General features: G+C 46.7%; 1 protein-coding gene across 3 annotated transcripts in view; it reads left to right on the top strand.

The window, feature by feature from the left end:
• The window catches only part of FRMD4A (FERM domain containing 4A), a 227,492-nt gene that overhangs the window by 166,390 nt on the left and 39,323 nt on the right, over window positions 1–21,779 (top strand). For all 3 annotated transcript variants that reach the window (XM_036281184.1, XM_036281185.1, XM_036281186.1), the window contains one exon: window positions 138–279. In XM_036281184.1, coding sequence (XP_036137077.1) covers window positions 138–279 — 142 coding nt within the window. The remainder of the gene's footprint in view (window positions 1–137; window positions 280–21,779) is intronic.

The following is a 21,779-nucleotide window of genomic DNA, read 5'->3' on the forward strand; positions in this document are numbered from 1 at the left end:
CCTTGAGCCGTACCTGCTCCTGCAGAGAGCTTCCGTGTTCGCGAGGGGCCGGAGCAGTCTGTGGGTGACATTTCAGGACCGTTGTCTTGGAGGTGGACCAACACCCCTTTATGACCTGGATGCCTTTCCAATTCTAGTCTAAAATCCATGCCGCACGGAGTCTGAGTGAGATCGCCATTGACCTGACTGAGACGGGGACTCTGAAGACCTCGAAGCTGGCCAACATGGGGAGCAAAGGGAAGATCATCAGCGGCAGCAGCGGGAGTCTCCTGTCATCAGGTAAGCTCAGCCTTGGGTTTGGAGCCACCTTCCTGAGAACATGGAGGGAGTTCCCTCTGGAGCCTGGCTTCAGCCCTGGCGTGGCTCCAGGGGAGGAGGGGAACCGGCAGCAGCCGAGGACGCAGCTTGGCAGGCTCGCCAGGACCTGGCTCTAGTTTGGAGACCGAGGTTTCGGGCCAACGGGGGATCTGAGAAAAATGTCAGAAGCATCAAAGGGTGGGGGAAAAAAAAGCGGTAGAACCACTCAATGTGGGAAGGATTATTGGTCATATAAGTGTCTTCAAGCACCCTCCAGAGCCTTCTGAGTGCTGATGGCTGACTGTCAGGAATGTGAGTGCCAAGGACAGCAGGTGGGGTTCACTTGTGTGTCATTAGAGGAGAATGATGCCAAGGTAGGGCTGAAGGTCAGGGTGGTGGAGACACTGCATTCTGTTCCTAGGTGAACTTCTTGAAACTTAAAGTCCATAATACTCTTGATCCCTTGGAAGGGAGAGATTTGCTGTCACTGGGTATGGGGAGAGCAGTTAAGTGCCATTTGAAATCGCAAGTTGACGGGTCTGACTCCGCTGTCTGCTTCTGTGGACCCTGGGCAGTCATCTTGTCATTAGAAGTTGGGAGGGACAGAGGAGCTCTGAGCTTTCAGATCTGGCTGACTTCAGGAGAAGGGAACCATTTGCTCAAGTATGAGACGGGAAAAGGAGCGGGTTTGAGGAGGGCGGGGAGGGAGTCACTGTTTGGAAGTGTGATCGAAGTGTTGCTGATGCTGGTCACTCCCCAGGCCACATGGTCCATCTGATTGTCCTTGGGGACAGAGTGCCCTTGCTCTGAGCCATGAAAGCATAGTGAGAAGTCTTTGATGGGCCTCACATCCAGGGTCCTGTCTGTAACTGTGTCTAATGACTGTACTCAGCAACGCAATGGGAAAAAGGAAGGGAAACAGGAGACTAGAAGCTAAAAGCTTCCCCGTTAGCTTCTGGGCTGGTCCGAGCCGAGCCGGGCCGGGGGGGAGTGGTGTGCCCTCTTGGACTTGGGGAGACTTACAAAGGGGCTGAGCACTCCAGCTCACGCCCTTAATGGACCGCCTTTCTCAGGCCCTGGGAAGAGCCCACCTGTGTGTTCACATGGCCATGTGTTTTCGCCAAATCCGCGAATGTAATACATTTCACGTTTTCTTCCTTAAACAGCCACCAAAGTGATGTAAGTTCAGGCCCCACAAAACCTGGGTCTGCCTCTGCCAGACCACTGTAGGGTTCGCCACAACCCCTCCCTGCTTCAGGACTGCAAAGCTTTTCATCACTACAATGGGCCAAACATTATTTCTGAGGCCTGGAGGTTTGCAGTCAAGACTTAGGGAATGCTGTGTTCTTAATATCAAAGAGAATGCCATTCAAAGCCTAATAAGCCCCTGCCTAGAATTACAGCCACTCCCAACCCCCTGCTGAATGGCCAAGGACAAGCCAGAGCCCGCCCCTGCATTTGTCCTGTAGACTCTCCCAACCCCTGCTAAGATCTAGAGTCTCTGATTCCAGCCTGGATCGACCCACCCACCAGCCTTCTCATCCAGCCACAGATGAGCATAGTCATTCCTCCTTCTCAATGAGGGCGTGCAGTTCTGTTGTGGTTACATATCCATTTGGAAATCCAGGTTCTTTGTGAACGTGGCCTGGTTACTCTCAGAAAGAAAAGGGATCATCTAGCTTAAGGCTTCTCCGACCTTCCTGTGCATCAAAACCACTTAGACTCTAAGAGGGTGTGTTCAAACACAGAGGGGGACTCCAGCTCCAGAACGGAGCGTTTGATTCCCTTGGTGTAGGGTAGCCTGAGAATGTGCATTTCTAAGGAGTCCTAACGAGGCCCCAAGTGATGCTGATCCTGCTGGTCTGGGCACCAGCCATACTTGGAAAGCTTCTCTCTCTTCTTGCCGAAGAGGAGGTAAAAGCCTGAGGTAGCTGTGCTCAGGATCACGGCACCCAGGGGTCCCCGCTTTTAAACCTGTGCCCTAGTCCATCTGCTCAGGTCTCTTAGCTCTGGCAGCATCTGGTGGTACCAAGGCAGTAACCTAACAGCAGTCACAGATGTGAGCCCCAAACCTCCTGGCATGGAACCGATGTCACTCAACCATCAGAAACGAGACCCTGGCATCTTTAAGAGAGAAAGCATTCCCCTCTTACTGCCATCACCTGGACTTTAACGATCAGTCTGGTGGGCTGGAAGGTAAAGCAAAAGAAAACCTTCCTGTTGAATTCACCCCCATCCCTAAGAGAAGCATTTTTATTCCAAGATACATTAAGGTGATTTTCATGCCTTCGATAACTTGTAATGGAAGCTCCAAGCTAAACTGTTTGGAAGTGATGGAGGCAGCCGAGGCCCCTTGCCCTCCCCACTTTCAGGGGCTTCTTTTGTGGGCACTGACTCCCTCAGCCCTTTTCCTGCCTGAGCGTTGCCACACGGCTACACAAGAGGCGAGCGGGGCAGAGGAGACGGGGGTGTAAGATGTGCCCATGACACGCCAGGGGGCACTTCCAGCCCTGCCCAGCCCTGCGAGTTGGAGCCTGGAGATAGACCCTCAGGATGAGGACGAGGCTCTGTGGGGAGGCCCCTCCCCTTAACTTAGGAAAGAGAACAGAGCAATGGAGGGACAGACCATAAAACAGGAAACTTCGGAATTTCTAGAACCCTCAGATCTGGTCACCAGTCTTTCTGGGGCTGCTGATCGCTGCCCCTCTGCCTTCTCTTGTTCCGGGAGAGAACACCCTCACTGAGGCACGTCCTTGGAAACTCCACCAGGAAGGCACCCGTTTCCCAGGGCCCACAGTGCAGAAACCTAGGCCGGGCTCCCGCCCTGTTCCTTTCTCCTTTCCTGTCCTCTTGCCTCACTGCTTGTTGACAGCGCCTCTGGGGCGCGTTCCACAGGCCGGGCTGCTCCTCCAGCACAGCCTGGCCTGACACACCCTGGATCGCACTGCCGGGCCTGGTTCTGTTTTCTGTTCAGAAAATATCATACATATAACCTAGTACCCTATTCGATCAGTTGTCTTCTTCCCTTCACCTACTTTACTGCCTCATGTTTAAAAAAATAAAAATAAAAAAAGGTGGTGTCTAAGAAAGCCCTTGAAAGCATTTTCAGAAATTAATCATTATTTGAAATTTCTTTTTTCTACCTCTAGCCCAGTGCCTGACACCTACCTAGTAGGTGCTCAATATACAATTAAAATAAATTAGTTGCATTATATTCCCATGACTTATTTATATTATAACTGGAAATTTTTGTACCTTTTGACTCCCTCACCCATTTCACCAACCCCCTCTGGCAACCAGTCTGTTCTCTTTCTCTCAGTTCACTTAGCATAGTGCCCTCAAGGTCCATCCTTGTTGCTACAGATGACAAGATTTCATTCCTTTTTTATGGCTGAATAATGTTCCTGTGTGTTGTGTATGTGTGTACACACCACATTTTCTTTATTTATTAAGAGTTGGACATTTAGGTGGTTTTCATATCTTGGCTATTGTGAGTAATACTGCTATGAGCATGGGTGTGAAGTTGTTTTTGTTTCCTTAGATAAGTACCCTAAAGTGGAATTGCTGGGTCTTATGGTAGCTCTATTTTTACTAGTTTGAGGAACCTCCATACTGGTTTCCATGATGGCTGCACCCATTTGCATCCTTTTGCACAGTGGCAAGGGTTCCCTTTCTCCGCAGCCTCGCCAGCACTTGTTTCTTGAGCTTTTGATGATAGCCCTCCTAACAGGTGTGAAGCGAGAGCTCACTGTGGTTTAATTTGCATTTCCCCAATGACTAGTGATGTTGAGCATCTTTTCATGTACCTGTGGCCATTTTTCTTTGGAAAAATGTTCAGATTCTCTGCCCATGTTTAGATCAGATTGCTTGTTTTCTGCTATTGAGTTGTATGGGATAGGTTCTTTGTGGTTCTGGACAGTAACCCTGGATTGCACCAGATCGAACCAGGTCCAGATGCTCAATAGCTGCCCGCCAAAGACCACTCCGAGATGATGCTGTGAGAAGGAACTTGGGTGCAGGCCAGCGAGCAGGGCGCAGCAGGGATGGCTCCCGACTGTTTCCCCAAGCCTCTAGTCCATCTCTGCTGGGGGGAGGGGTCATGCATCGATACCAAGGTAGACTGTCATTGCATGTATAGGTGAGGACCTTCCGGCACACGCTCCATCAGGAAACATAGTTATACATATATCACATGTTCAAATATGGCGGGAAACTTCCTTCCCTGGGAGGAGATTTTAGTATCATAATGAGGGCAGTTCCTGAGGAGGTCACTGGAGATCCTTCAGTTGGCTCCAGTTGGTCTCAGGGGGTGGTTTCAGCTGGGTCATCCCCCGGTTCCTGCAAAACATCCTGGGCTTGTTCCTGAAAAACAGTTCTAGCAATTGTCGAGGTCAGGGATTGTGTAGGCATGGGTACGCATCTGCCTCAGTCTTGGTCTTTCTGTGAAACCTCCAGCAAGTTACAAGATAGCACTACCCACACCGTGTGCATTTTAGAGTGATCTAAGTGGGTTTACAGGTTAATCGAAGCAGAGTGATAGACTCTAAACAAAGGTTAATCTGTGCTAGTTACCCACTAGGCCACATGTGTAGGTTAGTTTACATGATCCAATATTACTTTGCAATGACTTTCTCCCATTTGGTAGGTTGCCTTTTCTTTTTTGTTGATGGTTTTCTTTGCTCTGCAGAAGCTTTTTATTTTGATGTAATCTCACTTGTTTATTTTTACTTTTGTTGCCTTTGTTTTCGGTATCAAATCTTTTAAGGAAATCATCTCCCAAGACTGAGGTCAATGATATATGCTCACTGAGATTACATTTTTAAAACTGACTTTAGAGACAGAGGAAGGAAGAGAGAGGGAAAAACATCAATTTGTTGTTCCACTTATTTATGCATTCGTTGGTTGATTCTTGTATGTGCACTGATGATGCTCTCACCAGCTGAGTAACCCGGCCAGGGCTGAAGTTCAGTTTAGAAGAGTACGAGTAAGAATCCTGCACCTGCTCCATTTCAGGAACCTCCTACGTCCCCAGAGTGTGTGGTATCTTGGGCCTTGCCGAGAACGCTCATATACCTGCCACTAACATTCTCCCTCAGATTGTACTGTATCCCTTTTATCATGCCGCTGTTAGATCTTGAAAGGTTAATCTTGGCCCTGGCCAGTTTGGCTCAGTGGTTAGAGCGTCGGCCTGCAGTCCAGAGAGACCTGGGTTCAGTTCCCGCGAAGGGCACGTACCTCGGTTTCGGTTTGTCCTCAGCCCTGGTTGGGTTGTGCAGGTGGCAACCACTTGATGCGTCCCTTTCACATCAGTGTTTCTCTCTCTGTCCCTCCCACTCTATCTGAACAAAAAATGGAACAATGTCCTTGAGTGAGGATTAAAAAAAAAAAAAAGACTAGTCTTGTCAGATCAGGCTCCTACTGCAAATCATGTCCATTCTTGTTATCTTTCACTCATCCTGCTGTGACAGGCCCTCTCACAGACACCAGAGGAGTTGTTGGACAGCCCCCTGAGTCAGAGGGAACGGGCTGTCCCCAACTTCCATCCTTGTTTTCTCATATAAATGAGTTTGTAGAAGAGACCTTGATGCGTTGTGAAGTGACTTTATTAAAACATTAAAGCACACGCATTTATTAATGACACAAAGCGAGCAAAGCTATACTCCTGGCTTCTGAAGCACAGGCCCCTCAGCTGATCTGAAGAGCCAGTGGGGTGGGTGGTTTCTGCCTTAAACACCCTCTGTCTACGAGATGTTTTATAAGTTCCTTTGCTAGGTATCTTGATACAGATTAACTCTAAAAGTCTCCCCTTTATCACTTTTCCACACTTTATGGGGAGCACTTGGCTTTTTTTGTTTGTTTGTTTATACTCCTCTTTTCTCCTCCTCCCTGCTATTCCAACAACTTCAGGATGATTTGCACTCAGTGGTCTTTGATTCCTCCTCCTCTCCCCCTCTCCCCTCCTCCGCTGTACTCTTCTGTGGAAGGAGAGGTTTCAACCTTGTTCTCAAGATAAGGCACTGCTGCAAGGGGCCTGCAGAGCCTTTTGTTTAACTTCCGGTCTCAGTTTCCCTATTCCTCCTGCCCTAAAATCCTTTCCCTGGCACTTCCACTGCCCCCAAGTTGTGGTGTAACTGACCCACGTAACACTGTACTATCTCTGTGGTATAAGCATATTCTCTAGCTCCCTACTTTGCTAGGACTAGACACAGCATTCAAAAAGTGGCAGCCCCTCTCCTCACAGTTATATACTGTTTAATGATGTTAAACAGAGATAAAATATTTCCAAACTATTCATGACCTTGAAGGTGATTTTCCTTTTGAACTAAGGCCATATAGTTACCTTTAGAATTACTGAAGTCCAGCGCGTGGCATCTGAGGTCTAAGATGCTAAAGGAATGATGAAACACCGCTGGTGTTTATTAAAGAAGTGCAGTGCTCACAGTTACTCGTGCTGTGAGCCGGCTGCTAGTGTATCAAGCAGAAAAGGTCCACGTTGAAATGATGTGTTAGGCTTGGGTCCAGGACACCCTGCTTGTTGGTGGTGATACATAGGTGCCCCCTGTGTGAAACCTGGAGTCCCATACCTCGCAGAGACCCCTGGAGGCAGTGAGCCTTCTGAGTCGGCTGCAAGGAGTGTGTCAGAATGAGAGGGATCAAGTCCTCGCCTCCTGACCCAGTGCTGGGTGGGATTCCGACCCTAGAAAGATTATGACACCCACATCTTGAATCCATGTGTGAAGGGGCTCTGGTGGCCAGGCTTTGAAAGGATGGGAGAACCCTGTCCCCAGGTCACATTCGCCGAGATGGCCTGGCCTTTCCAGAGTCCCCTGGAAGCAGCTCCCCTGGGCCAGGCCGGTAGAGCGCTACCCCCTGCCTCACAAGCTCTGCGTGGTGGGTGCCCAAGAAACCTGCTGACGGACCCTGCAGGGGGTCAGCAGGGGACACAGTATCCTCTCTGCCCTGTGAGAGCATAGCTTTGCTCAGGTGTGCTTCCGGTAACCAGTTTGTGGAGGCTCAGATAGGGTTTGAGAGGACAACTATGAATTCACACTGTTTGGTCATGTTTTCAGAGTTCAAAACAAGCATTCACAATCCTTATTTTGCAGGAACCTGGAAGGGTTTTTTCCTCCTTCTCCCAGCCCCCAATTCTTGAAATCTTAAAAAGGATCAGAGAAGAGAAACAAATGGAATAACAGCCCAGAGACAGTGCTGATATGTTGTTGGTAGCTGGTCTGAAGGTGGGAGCAGGAGGGTTGTCCTCCGCCTTGTTTCAGGACCGGCGGGTGCAGAGCATGCTGAATCCGTGGGAGCGCAGCCGCCCAGGCCAGAGCCTTTGTTCTCCGCCATTTAGAGAAAACGGCACCAGCTCACTTAGGAAATACCCGGTGTTCTGCAGCCCTACCCACTTGTGAAACACCCAAACACAAAATATTACTGTGTATCTTTTCCTTTTTGTTGTTGTTAATCCTCACCGGCGGATGTTTTTCCTTTGATTTTTAGATTGGGGGGAGGGAGGGAGGGAGGGGGGGGAGAGAGAGAGAGAGAGAGAGAGAGAGAGAGAGAGAGAGAGAGAGAAAGAGAAAGAGAAACATCATGTGGGCGAGACACATTGATTACTTGCCTCCTGCATGACCCCAACCATGGTCAGGGATGGAACCTGCAGCCCTTGACTGGTCCATGGGCTGACGCTCTAACCGCAGGGCCACACCGGCCAGGGCTATTCTTCCTTTCTTAAAGAAATAGGGGGGGAAAGCCTGCTGGTGTGGCTCAGTGGTTGAGCATCGACCCAGGCACCAAGAGGTCGCTGGTTCAATTCCTGGTCAGGGCACATGCCCAGGTTGTGTGCCTGATCCCCAGTGGGGGGCATGCAGGAGGCAGCCAGTTGATGTTCTCTCTCATCAATGTTTCTCTCTTTCTATCCCTCTCCCTTCCTCTCTCTCTAAAATCAATAAAGAAAAGAAATATTTTGAAAACCCAAAACACTGATGTTGCCTTCTTGAGTGGAAATGTAGGGGCATAAGCCACCCATTCTGTACAACACAGAAGGACATGAGCTATGGTTCCCGGCCATTTAGAGAAAACGGCCTGGGTGGGATTCCGACCCTAGAATGAGATGACAATAGTCATCTTCACTGCGATCAGTAAGATTGTGAGGATGCGGTGATAGTATTGTCTCTAACACCCTCCCCCCCGCCCCCCGCTAAAAGACATGTTGTGCTAAGGGCCTCGCTTCGCCGGGGCTCAGCCCACATGCATTACTCAACGCCTCACACATTCTCGTTCTCTGAGCGCTAGCACTTCCTCCCATTGTTTGGAAGTTTATTAATAACTGATATAACAATGAGGATGCCAGCTATCTGATCTCTGCATGCAGACGAATGGTCTGATAGGCGCCTGCCAGCTTCATGTTTGGGGCTCTGTTCAGCTCAAACCACACGCCTTGGGTGGGTGTAAATCACGTGGTTTTGGGTTTGCAGCTTTTCTTTTTGTCTTTGTCCTTCCTTTTTGGCTTTCAGTTTTTCTCCTCCCTGTGTCTCTGTCCAGCATCTCAAGGGTCTCTGTCTTCAGCTGCCTGTCCCCATTCGGTCTCATGAGAGCAGGATTCCAGGGGCTTGCATTCTGGTCCTAACCTCAGGGCTCCGAGAGCGGCACAGCCGGCAGGCACTGCCCAAGGGCTTGGCTGCTGCCAGGGCCGCTTATTCTGGACTGTGTGACCAGGGAGGGCTGCGAAATCTCTTTTGTGGAATGGATGTTTCTGGACTTCTTAGAGCAGGATGGGCCTGCGTCAAAACTGAGACAAAATGTTTGTCCCTTCCCACTCTCATACTGGGGAACTAAAACGCACTAAAGTAGCCCTGGCCAGTTTGGCTCAGCGGTTAGAGTGTTGGACCGCGGACTGAGAAGCCTGGGTTTGGTTCCTGCTAAGGGCACGTACCTCCGTTGCGGTTTGTCCCCGGCCAGGGTTGGGGTCGTGTGGGTGGCAACCAGTTGATATGTCTCTCTCACATCAGTGTTTCTCTCTCTTTCTTCCTCCCTCTCTCCCTCCTGCTCTATGTGAGAATAAATGCAAAAGTGTCCTTGGGTGAGGATAAAAATAAAAGTACTCACTAAAGTAATTTTATGGATATATTTATGCCCTCGGGTGTTCCTAGTAAAGGAATATTTGCCTGCTAAAGAGAACCAAACAGAATGGCAATTTATAACCTAAGTGAACGATTTTCCAATGATGAAATGCTAAACACTGAAGAAGAAACACCACTATCAGCTCTCACAGGCATTGCTTTGTTCCCATTTAGGCAGCCCTGTTGGTATTGCAACAGAGTAACACCAGCTCCGAGCCAGAACAATAAGCCCCCTCATTTCACAGTGTAAGAAATGGAAACTGTATGAGTTGCTCATAAACAGTTTCAGCTAGGTATTTTATCAGGTGCTGCCGCTAATTTTTATGATCAACTGTTCAATTCCTTCCCCCTCTCTCTCTCCCTCCCACACGCCCTCCCTTCCTCTCTTCTCCCTCGTATTGCATGTGTGCTCTTCCCCCTGTGGGGACAGTGCCTGCAGCCCGGCCTGTGGCCACGCAGGAGAGCTGTCCCAGACAATCAGGAGTTTGCTTTTCAAAGAGCTTCCATTTCTACTGTTTTAAGAGAACTGTTTATTTTTACAGTTTCTTACCCTGATGAAAAGTTTGCCAAGCATGCATTTTTCATGCTCAAGATCACATTGAATTCTCTGAGCCCGTCTCTAGGGACCACATTTACCCCGAGATTGGCGGTGACCATTATTAGGACATCGTTTAAGCGAGGAATCTGTAATTGAGGATTTGTGCGGCAAATCAGTGTCCCTTCCTCCTAAAGGAGAAGTTCAGACCTTTCCTTTATATTTATTCCTGGGTGTCTGCCAGAACTTTTCCTGACAGCTTTCACAGATCTGCCGAGAATACGTCTACTTTATTTCATTATTTTCCCTGGAGGCCTAAACAGACTGTCATTTCCTCCGCTTACTTTTAGGACAACAGATTTCTTTTTCCTTTGGGGTGCTGTTTGCTCTGATTGCCCCTCCTCAGAGAGGAATGCAGCCCTTCTGTCTTCTGAGATCAGTGGGCTGGCCGTCAGTGTTCCGTTTGTGTGAAAACAGACCCGCCACAGTTCTCGTAGGATGCACACTCATATCCGGTGCTGAGTAGTCAGGGTCTTTTGAGAGATTGGAGCAGATTGTCGATAACAGCTGAACGAGGATGTCCTTCCGTGTGTGTGCCTGCAGCAGAGGGGCCGCTGTGCGTGATGCGCTGGTGTCCCCCGCCCCCCACCCCCACACGTCCTGCCCTGGAGCTGGCTGCCCACTGGGGGATCTGGAGTTCCCCTGCTGGATGGGACAGTTTCTCCACAAACTGCCAGAGGTGGCAGAACAGGTTTCCTCCACATCTCCACCAGCAACCTCCAGCATCGGGAGTTCACTCCAAACATTCCCAGATACCCACTGGAAATGACTTCCTGACCTTGAGCACATCACCTAGACTCTCCTGGTCATATTTGGTAGGAATTACTTTTGTTAAGGTCAGATCTTTTTCTCCTCCCCACCAACCAGATTATTGGTGGCCTATTTCTATAAAATCTTTTGGATTTTTTTTTTTGCATTTATCATCAGATAGAGCGGGAGGAAGAAAGAGAGAGAAACATCGATGTGAGAGAGACACATCAAGTGGCTGCCACCCACAGGACCCCAGCTGGGGCGGGGACAAACTGCAACCGAGGTACATGCCCTTAGTGGGAACCGAACCAGGGACTCTCTGGTCCACGGGCCGACGCTCTAACTGCTGAGCCAAACCGGCCAGGGCTAAAATCTTTAGGATTTTGATCGAAACGATGATAAAATAGGATTTAAAACGACTAAAAGATTGTGTTTGCAGTCTAGTTTCATTCAAGTAGGTAGTTAACTGTGTGGTAACTGGGGTGGAAGGTTTACTGGAAAACTAATCTGACGCTTAGTTTTCCTGGCGGCGAACGCAGGGAGCACCTCCCCCGTGCAGACCAGAGGAGGCCACCACCAGCTCTCCAGCTTATCTGACCAGCCAGGCTCTGGGCTCCTTCCTCAAGTGGCAGCACTGCTTCTCACCTTCACCGGGCTTGTCGCCTGCCTCCGCCTGGTGGCAGCTTTTCGTGTTAGGACAAGGCTCTCAAGGCTGGGACCCTGTCCAGTCATCTGTTTCCCCCACCCACCTGCACACATTGGCACGTCTGAAGAAGCCCCTGGTTTCACCTCCCCTTCCCTCTGCCCACAGGTTAATCCATGGAGACTGTGGAAGGGGTGTGGGCTGCAAAGGCAGATTGTACATGGCACCGTTCTTACTCTGGAGACTCAGCAGTTACCAGGATACCAGGACAGACAGCTCCTACCTCACAGTGTTTCCATTCTAGGGACAGTACGGACCACACAGAGCCCAGCTAGAATCCCAGCTCTGCCTCCCTACATCCCGGCAACGTCTGTGAAAATGGGGACACTGTGTTTGTGAGGATTACATGAGGTGGGACATGTGGGAAGCTCCTGTCAAGAGTTCTGTAAAAATCCACTTTTTTCCCCTTCTTGCTGGTTTCCTGAATGCATAGGGCCAGGAACACTATTCATGCAAATAGCTACGAATATCCACGCAGCACATATGTCCTGAACTCTGTTCTAAGCATCTTTCAAGCACTGTCTCATCCACTTCCCCCAACTTTTGAAGAAGTCCTGTTTTTATTTCTAGATTATAGGGGAGGACACTGAGACTTAGGTCACGTCACGTTACCAGGCCCTGCGGCTGGTAGGGCGCGGAGCTGGGACATCAGCCCAGACTGTGAACTCTGAACTGCTGGACTGCAGACTTCTGCCCCGGGAGCTCAATGCATGTTTCCCAGCCAGAGTTAGATCACTCTTTCCCATCCACTTGGGTACCACTCTACACTTTACTAACAACAAAGTATTTGTGTATTACTTATATCTTTCAAAAATATTCAAATCACCTCTGATTTGCCTCCGCCCCGTTCATTATGTGTAGACAGCCCTTTCAAAGTAACTTGGCTACTGTTTGGTCAATCTGTAAATTTTGAAAATCTTACTCCTCTGACTCTCATAGAGTTTTCCATCCATTTTCCTGCGTCTTGAATCCCAAAGACAACTTCGATCAATCTCTTGTTTAGCATTAAAGCTTACACAGGTTTGCTTTGGTCTGTTGGTAAGATGATGAAATACATTCTTTAGGCACTGGTTGATCATTGGACGTTCCCTTCTGGGGGAAGGACCAGAGTCGGCAGGGGGCTTGTCTTTCTGGAGGCGGGACTCGTAAAGGAAAGGGGGCAGATGGCACTGTATATGTTTCCTTTTGTACAGACTGCAAAAATGACTGCCCGAGGCGTGAGGGAATTGCCTGGGTAAGTGGTTTGTTAAGGAACAGATTCTTCAGGTTCGGAGGGCTCTTACCGGTTGGCTGGTTGGTCATCGGGGCTCCCAGAGTTAGTAATCCAAGGCATTACACCATTTAATAGCAGGTATGTGATGGAAATCCAGGTCTCTTTCCTGTCCTTCACTGCCCCTCTCAAAAACAGCAGATCTACACTTTTTTTTATTTTTGAGGGGCTAAACTTACACCCTTGGTGTGGTCTTGCATATTCGTCTGTGTTTAAATAACAGGAAATGGCTAAATCAAGGTAACAGAGAGCTTCTATACCGTTCGACAAGGCGAGGTGTTGATTTGAAATTATGTCGAATCATTTTTGAAATGATCTCAAACCTTCAGTTTGTTAACACTCCCACTGACCCTGAGGCTGTTCCCTGATTGGGTTTCTCCTGGAATCACTCCCACTGACCCTGAGGTGTCGCTCCAGGGGATTAACCTCCTGCCTCCTGGTTTCTGGCTAACTTGCTGGCCTCCCTTTAGGACAGGGTGGGGAATGTCTGCCCTCAGACCGTGTGAGGCCCACAAAAATCATTTGGTCGCCAACGCAACCGCAGGTGGAACTCGAAATTCAGTAAACCTAGGAGCTTTTTTCATAGCAACATAAATTTATGTTAAGTGGATCATAATAATAATGTAAATTTTGAGGTACAAGCAAGGAACGTCCATTGTGGGATACACAGGACACCATGAGTACATGACAGGGCAGACACAAATGCTTCCTGTCAGCTGCCCGTGGTGGTGGCCCGTCTGCCTGTATTGCGGTGACTCAGAGGACAGTCAGTACCAGACCGGGGGGTGGGGGTGGGGGTCATACATGTTGCGAAAGTGTTAACACACTGTGGTGAAACTACGGCGATCTGGTGATGATGAGACGAGGTGCAATAAGATGATTCCTCCTGATGCTGATGACCTTGCTTCCGATGACTGACAACGATGTTGTCGACACAGACGGTAACTCCAGTCCAACCAGCCTTTATCCACACATCCATGATCAACAATCCTCGCAAAAACCTGAATCTCAAATGAAGATTAAGGAAATCACAGTACACAGAAAAGACCTTAAGAGTCGACGATACGAATGTTGGATATGCTCCAAATCTAAGATGCAGGATTAGAACAGTGATCAAAGCAAAATAATCGCTTTACTGGCGACACACACACTGGACAGTTATTAAAACTTAAATGGTGTGACATCTTACAAATGGCAACAACAAAGAAAAGAAAAGTCGATGCAGAGTGTCAATCTTTCCAAGAGAAATGGACAAAGGATGACTTTTTTGAAGTCAAAGGCAAACCTGTGTGCCTAGTTTGTGGCCATATGTTACCAGGAATGAAAAAAGAGCCAATTTAGAGCGTCATTATAGGCCGAAACATGCTAAACTCAATGAGTCAGGAGGCCAAATGCATCTGGATGAAATCAGTGCTCTTCAGCAGAGTTTGGAATCGCAATAAGCCGCTTTCACTAGGCCTCGTTATTCAGACGAGTTACTAGTGAGGGAGCTAATCACAAAGGAGCTGAGGCCTCGTGCAGAGGGAGAGTCTGTGAGAGCGCATGGCGGCTGCTGCGGAGCTGTTAGCACCACACAGTACAATTGTCTCAGAGTGTAGTTTGTGTGGGAGAACCATCTCAGATCGGATCACTGACTTTGCACAAGATACTGAAAAAACACTGAAGGATTCTGCAGGAGATTTCCAGGTTTTTTCTCTGGCTTGTGACGAGACAATGGACTTGACAAAAACTGCCCAACTGGCCGTTTTCATTCATGGGATACCTGCAGAGTTTGACACGAGAGAGGAACTGCTGTCACGGGAAGCCATGCATCGCACTACAAGGGGTGAGGACCTGTTTGAGAGACTTGCTTTATCAATGAAAAAACGAGCTAACATTTGAAAAGTTAAGTGGCCTTACTACAGATGGAGCTTCAGCCACGGTTGGCTCACAAAAAGGGTTAATTGCATTTGTCTAGAAGGAACTGAATCGTCTCAATCTTGATCCAAGTGATTTAACTCAATGCCACTGCATCACACACCAAGAAAGTCTCTGCGCAGTTGTTGCGGTTCAACAATGTGATGTCAACAGTAGTGTCATGCATCAGTTTTGTCAAAAGCAGAGGATTTAACAGCACCAGTTTAAGGAGTTACTGAATGATCTGGACTCTGAGTATGGTGATCTTACTTCTCACTGTAAAGTGCAGTAGCTGAGTCATGGGAACATGCTCATGAGGTTTTACGAACTGCGGGATGAAGTCAAGCAGTTCATGGAGATGAAGGGAAAACCTGTCAGGGAACTCGATGATAGCAAGTGGCTGTGTGATTTAGTGTTCATGGTGGACATTACCAAGTACCTCTCAGAGCTCAACGTCAAGCTGCAGGTCCCCAACCAGCTTCTTAGCATTCTGCCTTTTTTTTTTTTTTTTTAATACTGTATATTTTTCTTGATTTTAGATAGAGAGGAAGGGAGAGCAGGAGAGAGGGAGACATTGATGAGAGAAAAACATTCATTGGCCGCCTCCTGCATACCCCATTACTGGAGATTGAGTCCGCAACCTGGGCACGTGCCCTGACCAGGAGTCAAACCAGCAACCTCTCAGTGCGTGGGACGTCGCTCAATCCACTAAGCCACACCAGCCGGGCACAGATCCCTGCTCTCAAACATGAAATGATTGGAAGCTAAATTAAGGCTGTGGAAAGTGCAACTTGAAAAGAGTAACATAGTGCATTTCCCCATTCTGGAAGGACAAAAGCCTTCTGTGACACTTGACTATGTTGGTGAATGTCAAACTAATTGAGGCATTTAATGAGAGGTCCAAGTAGGTGAAAAGTAAACAAATGGAACTGAACATGTTTGCTACACTGTTCAACGTGGAACCAGCTGATGTGCCTGATAACCTACAACACGAAATCATTCAGCTGCAAATCGATGATAAGCTGAAAGCGAGGTACAGTAACCTCCCACTGCTTGAATTCTATAAACGTTCCGTAAGCAGTGATGAATTTCCCACTTTGAGGAGACATGCATTGGAATACGCATCTATATTCGGAACAACTTACTGCTGCGAGTAGTTGATTTCAAAACTGACCACCGCAAAGAATTGACTGTGCTCCAGACTGACCAGCACAAACTTAGAAAAGCAGCTGTGAGTGGCAACATCATCAATGCCAGCTGACAGCACACCCCTCACCAAAGAGAAGCAGTTCCAGCCATCACATTAGGGGTGAGTTAATTAAATGTTTGACCAATTATATAGCAGGCTAATTATTAAGTTGATAATTTTGTATGGCCTTCAAATGATGTTATAAATATCCAGATGGGCCTTAGCAGAAAAAAGGTTCTCTACTCTTGCTTTAGGATGTCAACCATGCTATTCAGGGGATGCCTAGAAGGCTGTTGTGGACGGGGTGGGAACCTCCATCACAGGCCACTTGGGGCTCCTTCTCCTGAGGCCCTTGAGCGACTTTCTGTGGAACTGTTACTGGGGCATCCTTGTCGCTAGCAACTCCGCCACTCTCCTCATAGTTGCCATACTTGCCTGGTTGCAGGTAACGTCCCACAGGCTCAGATTCCACAAGCTCGGAAACACAGTGGCCTAGAGAACTCAGAGCCCTTGCCCTAGGCAGGGGATTTCCTTTAAAGAAACAGGCACTTGGAACCTCTTTTCAGATACAATCTGACAAGAACCTGAATGTGTGAAACAGGTTGAGGTGGAGCTGCCCTAGCTTGTGGTGTGCAGGGCGGGGAAGAGGGGGGGCAGAATCCACAGAATCTCATGACCCTGATCCCACCCTCACTTACAGCAGCCCCAAAGGCATGTCTGCAAACCCAGGGCTCAAAAAACATAGTTCAAAAGTACTGCCTGGACCTATATTGTTCCTTTTAAAGGTGAGCTTTGGAGCCCAAGTGGTACGCTGAATTGCAGGGTAAGTATCTTTTCTTTGACCAGTACCTCCCTGAGCAATTGGTGGAGTGGTTTCAGTGATTTCTCTGTCTCTAATTCAACCAGGGTGTATGTGTGTGTGTTCCTATACCTGTGAAGATGTATATGTACTCACTCATGTTCAATCTTTACCCAGAGTTGAGGGATTACCTGTTTATTCCAGGCACAGTGGTATCCTAAGTGCATTTTTTCACTTAATCTTTACAACACATTAAGGAGGGCAAGTCAGTTGCCCAAGGTCACACATCCAGTGAGTGGTTTTGAGTTCATCAAACCCAGAGCTGTTCGACCCTCACTCGGGTGTCCAGTTGTGGCTAAAATGGAAACCCACATGGCCAGTCCAGGCCGGCTCAGTTTGCAGAGGTTTAACTTGGTGCCCAGCACCACATTTTTCATGAAGCAATTTCAAAGGTGGAAAAGAGCTAGACTTAGTGGTGCCAGACAGGAGGAGGGCCTCTTGAGCCATCCAGTCTGTCTTACGTGGGTTGTGTATTTAGGCTAATTACTATGAATAAAATAATTTAGGTAGCGCTAATGAGCCCTGCAACTCCAGACCCAAGCTTAATGAATCCCACAACTAGAGACAAAATAATATAAAAATGTTGTGCTTTGCCTCCCCGTGTCTAATGTTGTGTGATTTTTGCATCCTGGAACACAGTCGATTCTTAGGTTTGACTTCCTGCGGTGTTATTTCCTATGCAGAGGCTGGGCGGGGCAAAAGGGAAAGCAGGGAAGTTTTCACCTGAGCCAGATAGCCTTTCATCTTTCTTGGACCAGATGTTTCCAGGCCTGGTTTTTCAATCCAAAGTGTGACTTCCTTCCAGTGTTATTTTACATTCTGATCAATTCTTTAGGCGATAGAACAGAGAGTACCTCATTAAATTTTCCTGTGCCCTCAAATGTGATTGGTGACTGTGAGTAAGAGAACCAGAGTAGACTCAAAATGACTTAGCTATGTAATATTAGACGATGGGAACTTGGAGATTGTACTGGTAAGAGTGAGGGGACTGACTTAAGGAAACAGAACCCCTGAACCATTCAAAAAGGGGAGCCTGTCCTGTCGTGTGTTGCATGAACAGACACCGTACGAACTTAGCGTCCGAGAGCCTTGAGGTGACGGAGACTTCTTAAGAGTCACACTTTTGTTTGGGCTGTTGAACTTGGAAACTGGTGATTGATGCATGACAAAGTCCAGGGAAATGGTACAAAAATGATTAAAGGTTTGGAAGGCAGGTTCTGTAAAGAAAACAACTACTAGATTTCTTTACCAAGATGAGGTGCAACTTTATAGCATCTGAGTGTGACTGACAGTAGTTATTTGTTTATTCATATTAATATTTGTGAGCCACCGTGGAGTTATGAGGATCAGTGACAGGTTCTCTCTATTGGACGATAGAATGGGGTGAGGGAGAAAAAGGAAAAAGCCCAAATTGAAGTCAAAATACATTGATGCTATGAGATTTCTTGATTACTGACGTTGTAAGAACCTTGGTAATTGAGGGAAAATGGGGTTTCCTGCTAAGTGACTAATGAAGAGAGTAGAATAGTATGTGTATGGGGACCATTTGAGCAGGGCAGAGCTTCGGCTGCAAAGGCACAGAGTCCTTTCCAGCCTCACGGTTCCGAGAAGCCTTCTTTCCCACTGGAACAGGCGGATCGACTCCGGGAATTCCAGCTAGGTTATTCTTGTATCTGTCATCCGTTCTCTGAACTATCCAAAAATGTTTCATATGGAAATATAATTCCTCCCCCCTCCCCAACAACCCGGGCTGAAACTTTACTGGGATTGTACTGGTTCTGCTGTTTAATTCCTAGAGAACTGAGATCTTGATGACATCAAGCTTCTAGTCATGACCACGGTTCACTCTCTGTTGTTTGTTTTTTTCCAATTGCAGTTGACATACAATATTAATCAATAATTGAAATCTAGATTCTATTTCATTGGGGAAAGACATTTTCTGTACCTCCTTTTTATTGATATAAATTGACATATAACATTGTATTAGTTTTAGACATATAACGTAATGATTTGAGGTATATATAGATTGCAAAATGATTACCACGATAAGTTTAGTTAACATCCATCACCTCACATAGTTATAATTTTCTTTCTTGTGGTGAGAACTTTTGAGCTACTCTCTTATTAACTTTCAGTATTGTTAACTGTAGTCAGCATGCTGTACATTACATCCTCAGGATTATATATTTTACTGAAAGTTTTTACCTATTAACAACCTTCACCCATAAGCCTATTCTCCATCCCCTGCCTCTGGCTACAACCAGTCTGTTCTTTTTATCTATAATTTCAAGTGTGTGTGTGTTTTTAGATTCCACAGATACAGTATTTTCTTCCTCTGTTTGACTTACTTCACTTAGTTTAATGCCCTCTAGGTCCATCCATGTTGTCATAAATGGCAAGATTTCACTCTTTTTATGGCTGAGGAATGTTCCATTGTATGTATATACCACATTTTCTTTATTTATCTGTTGATGGACACTTGGGTTGTTTCTGTGTCTTAGCTATTGTAAATAATGCTGAAATGAAAATGGGGGTGCAGATGTCTTTTTGAGAGAGTGATTATTGCCCTGGCCAGTTTGGCTCAGCAGTTAGAGCATCGGCCTGCGGTCCGGAGAGACCCGGGTTCGGTTCCCGCTAAAGGGCATGTACCTCGGTTGCAGTTTGTCCCCGGCCCTGGTTGGTCGTGCGGGTGGCAGCCACTCGATGTGTCCCTTTCACATCGATGTTTCTCTCTCTCTCTCTCTCTCCCTCCCACTCTATCTGTGCAAAAAATGGAAAAATGTCCTCGGGTGAGGATAAAAATAAATAAATAAGGAGAGAGTGATTATTTCCTTTAAATAAATATCTAGAAGTGGAATTGCTGGATCTTATGGTAGTTCTAGTTTTAATTTTGTGAGGAACCTTCATACTGCTTCCCATAATGTCCAGACCAATTTACATTCCCATTAATGGTGCACATAGGTTCCCCTTTCTCCACATCCTCACCAACACTTACCTCTTATCTTTTTTTTTTTTTTAAATTCTTGTGTTTTTTTTAAATCCTCACCTGAGGATACTTTTTTCCATTTCTCTTCAAATAGAGCAGGAGGGAGGAAAAGAGGGAGAGAGAGAAACATTGATGTGAGAGAGACACATTGACCACCACACAACCCCAACCAGGGCCGAGGACAAACCGCAACCAAGGTACGTGCCCTTGACTGGACTCAAACCCTCGACTATTTGGTCCGAGGACTGACACTCTAACTGTTGAGCCAAACCGGCCAGGGCACCTTTTATCTTTTTTATAGTAGCCATTCTAACCCATATAAGGTGACATGTCATTGTATTTTTTTTTTTTTTTAATCCTCATCCGAGGACATTTTTCCATTTTTTGCACAGACAGAGTGGGAGGGAGAGAGAGGAAGAGAGAGAGAGGGAAACATCGATGTGAAGGGACACATCGAGTGGCTGCCACCCGCACGACCAACCAGGGCCGGGGACAAACTGCAACCGAGGTGCATGCCCTTAGTGGGAACCGAACCCGGGCCTCTCCGGACCGCAGGTGGACGCTCTAACCGCTGAGCCAAACCGGCCAGGGCCATGTCATTGTATTTTTATTTGCATTACCCTGATGATTAGTGATGTTGAGCACCTTTTTGTATTCCTGTTGACCATTTATGTGTCTTTTGAAAAAATGTCTCTTCAGTTCCTCTGCCCGTCTTTAAATTTGATTTTTAAACTATTGAATTATATAAGTTCTTTCTATATTTGGGATATTGGTCCCTTACAAGATATATGATTTGCAAATATGTGCTTCCATTCAGTTAGTTGGCTTTTAATTTAGTGATGCTATTTTTTTGCTTTACAGAAGCTTTTAAAATATTTTTTAATTTTTTCAATTGCAGTTTAGATACAATATTATACAGGGTGGGACAAAAGCAGGTTTGCAGTTGTGAGTACACAAAACACGGAGTTTGTTCTTGTATCATTTAGTAATTATTATATTATTTTCTATTTGAACAACTGTAAACCTACTTTTGCCCCGCTCTGTAAGTTCCGGGTATACAACACAGTGATTAGACTAATATAACTTGCAGAGTGAGTACACGGATAACCCTAGTACCTATCTGACACTGTCCGTGTGATTACAGTATTATTGACTGTATTACCTGTGCTGTGCCTATTGGCACTCCTGCCAGCAGGGCACCACGAGGGTGCCCTTTTCTCCACATCCTCGCCAACACTTGTTGTTTGTTGATTTATTGATGACAGCCATTCTGACAGGGGTGAGGTGATAGTTTATTGTGGTTTTAATTTACACTTCCCTGACGATTAGTGATTTTTTTTTTTAAATCCTCACCCGAGGACAGTTTTCCATTTTTTGCACAGATACAGTGGGAGGGAGGGAGAGGAAGAGAGAGAGAAACATCAACGTGAAAGGGACACTTTCTAGTGGCTGCCACCGGCACGACCCATCCAGGGCCGGGGACAAACTGCAACCGAGGTACATGCCCTTAGCGGGAACCGAACCCAGGTCTCTCTGGACTGCAGGCCGACACTCTAACCCCTGAGCCAAACCGGCCAGGGCTGATTAGTGATTTTTGAGCACCTTTTCATATCTGTTGGCCATCTATATATGCGTTTTGGAGAAATGTCTATTCAGGTCCTCTGCCCACTTATAAAAATTGGATTGTTTGAGGGATTTTTGGTATTGAGTTGTATGTATATTTTCGATTTTAACCCTTGATCAGTTGTATCATTGATGAAAGCCTTCTCCCATTTGGTAGGTTGTCTTTTTGTTTATTGATGGTTTCCTTTGGTGGGCAAAAACTCTTTAGTTAAATGTAGTCCTAATTGTTTATTTTTGTTTGTTTCCTTTGCCCCTGAGGAGGCATATTAAAAAGCAACATTACCAAAAACAATGTTTAGTAGCTAATTCTTATGTTTGCTTCCAGGAGTTTTATGGTGTTAAGTCTTATTATTTGTTTTTAATCCATTTTGAGTTTATTTTTGTATATGGTCTAAGAAAGGGGTCCTTTTATTGGTATGTATCTTTATTCCATTGTATATTCTTTTCAATTACAATTTGCATTCGATATTATTTTGTATTAGTTTTAGG

This window comes from Molossus molossus, unplaced genomic scaffold, assembly GCF_014108415.1.
Source record: "Molossus molossus isolate mMolMol1 unplaced genomic scaffold, mMolMol1.p scaffold_m16_p_32, whole genome shotgun sequence".
In the NCBI taxonomy this organism is placed as follows: Eukaryota; Metazoa; Chordata; class Mammalia; order Chiroptera; family Molossidae; genus Molossus; species Molossus molossus.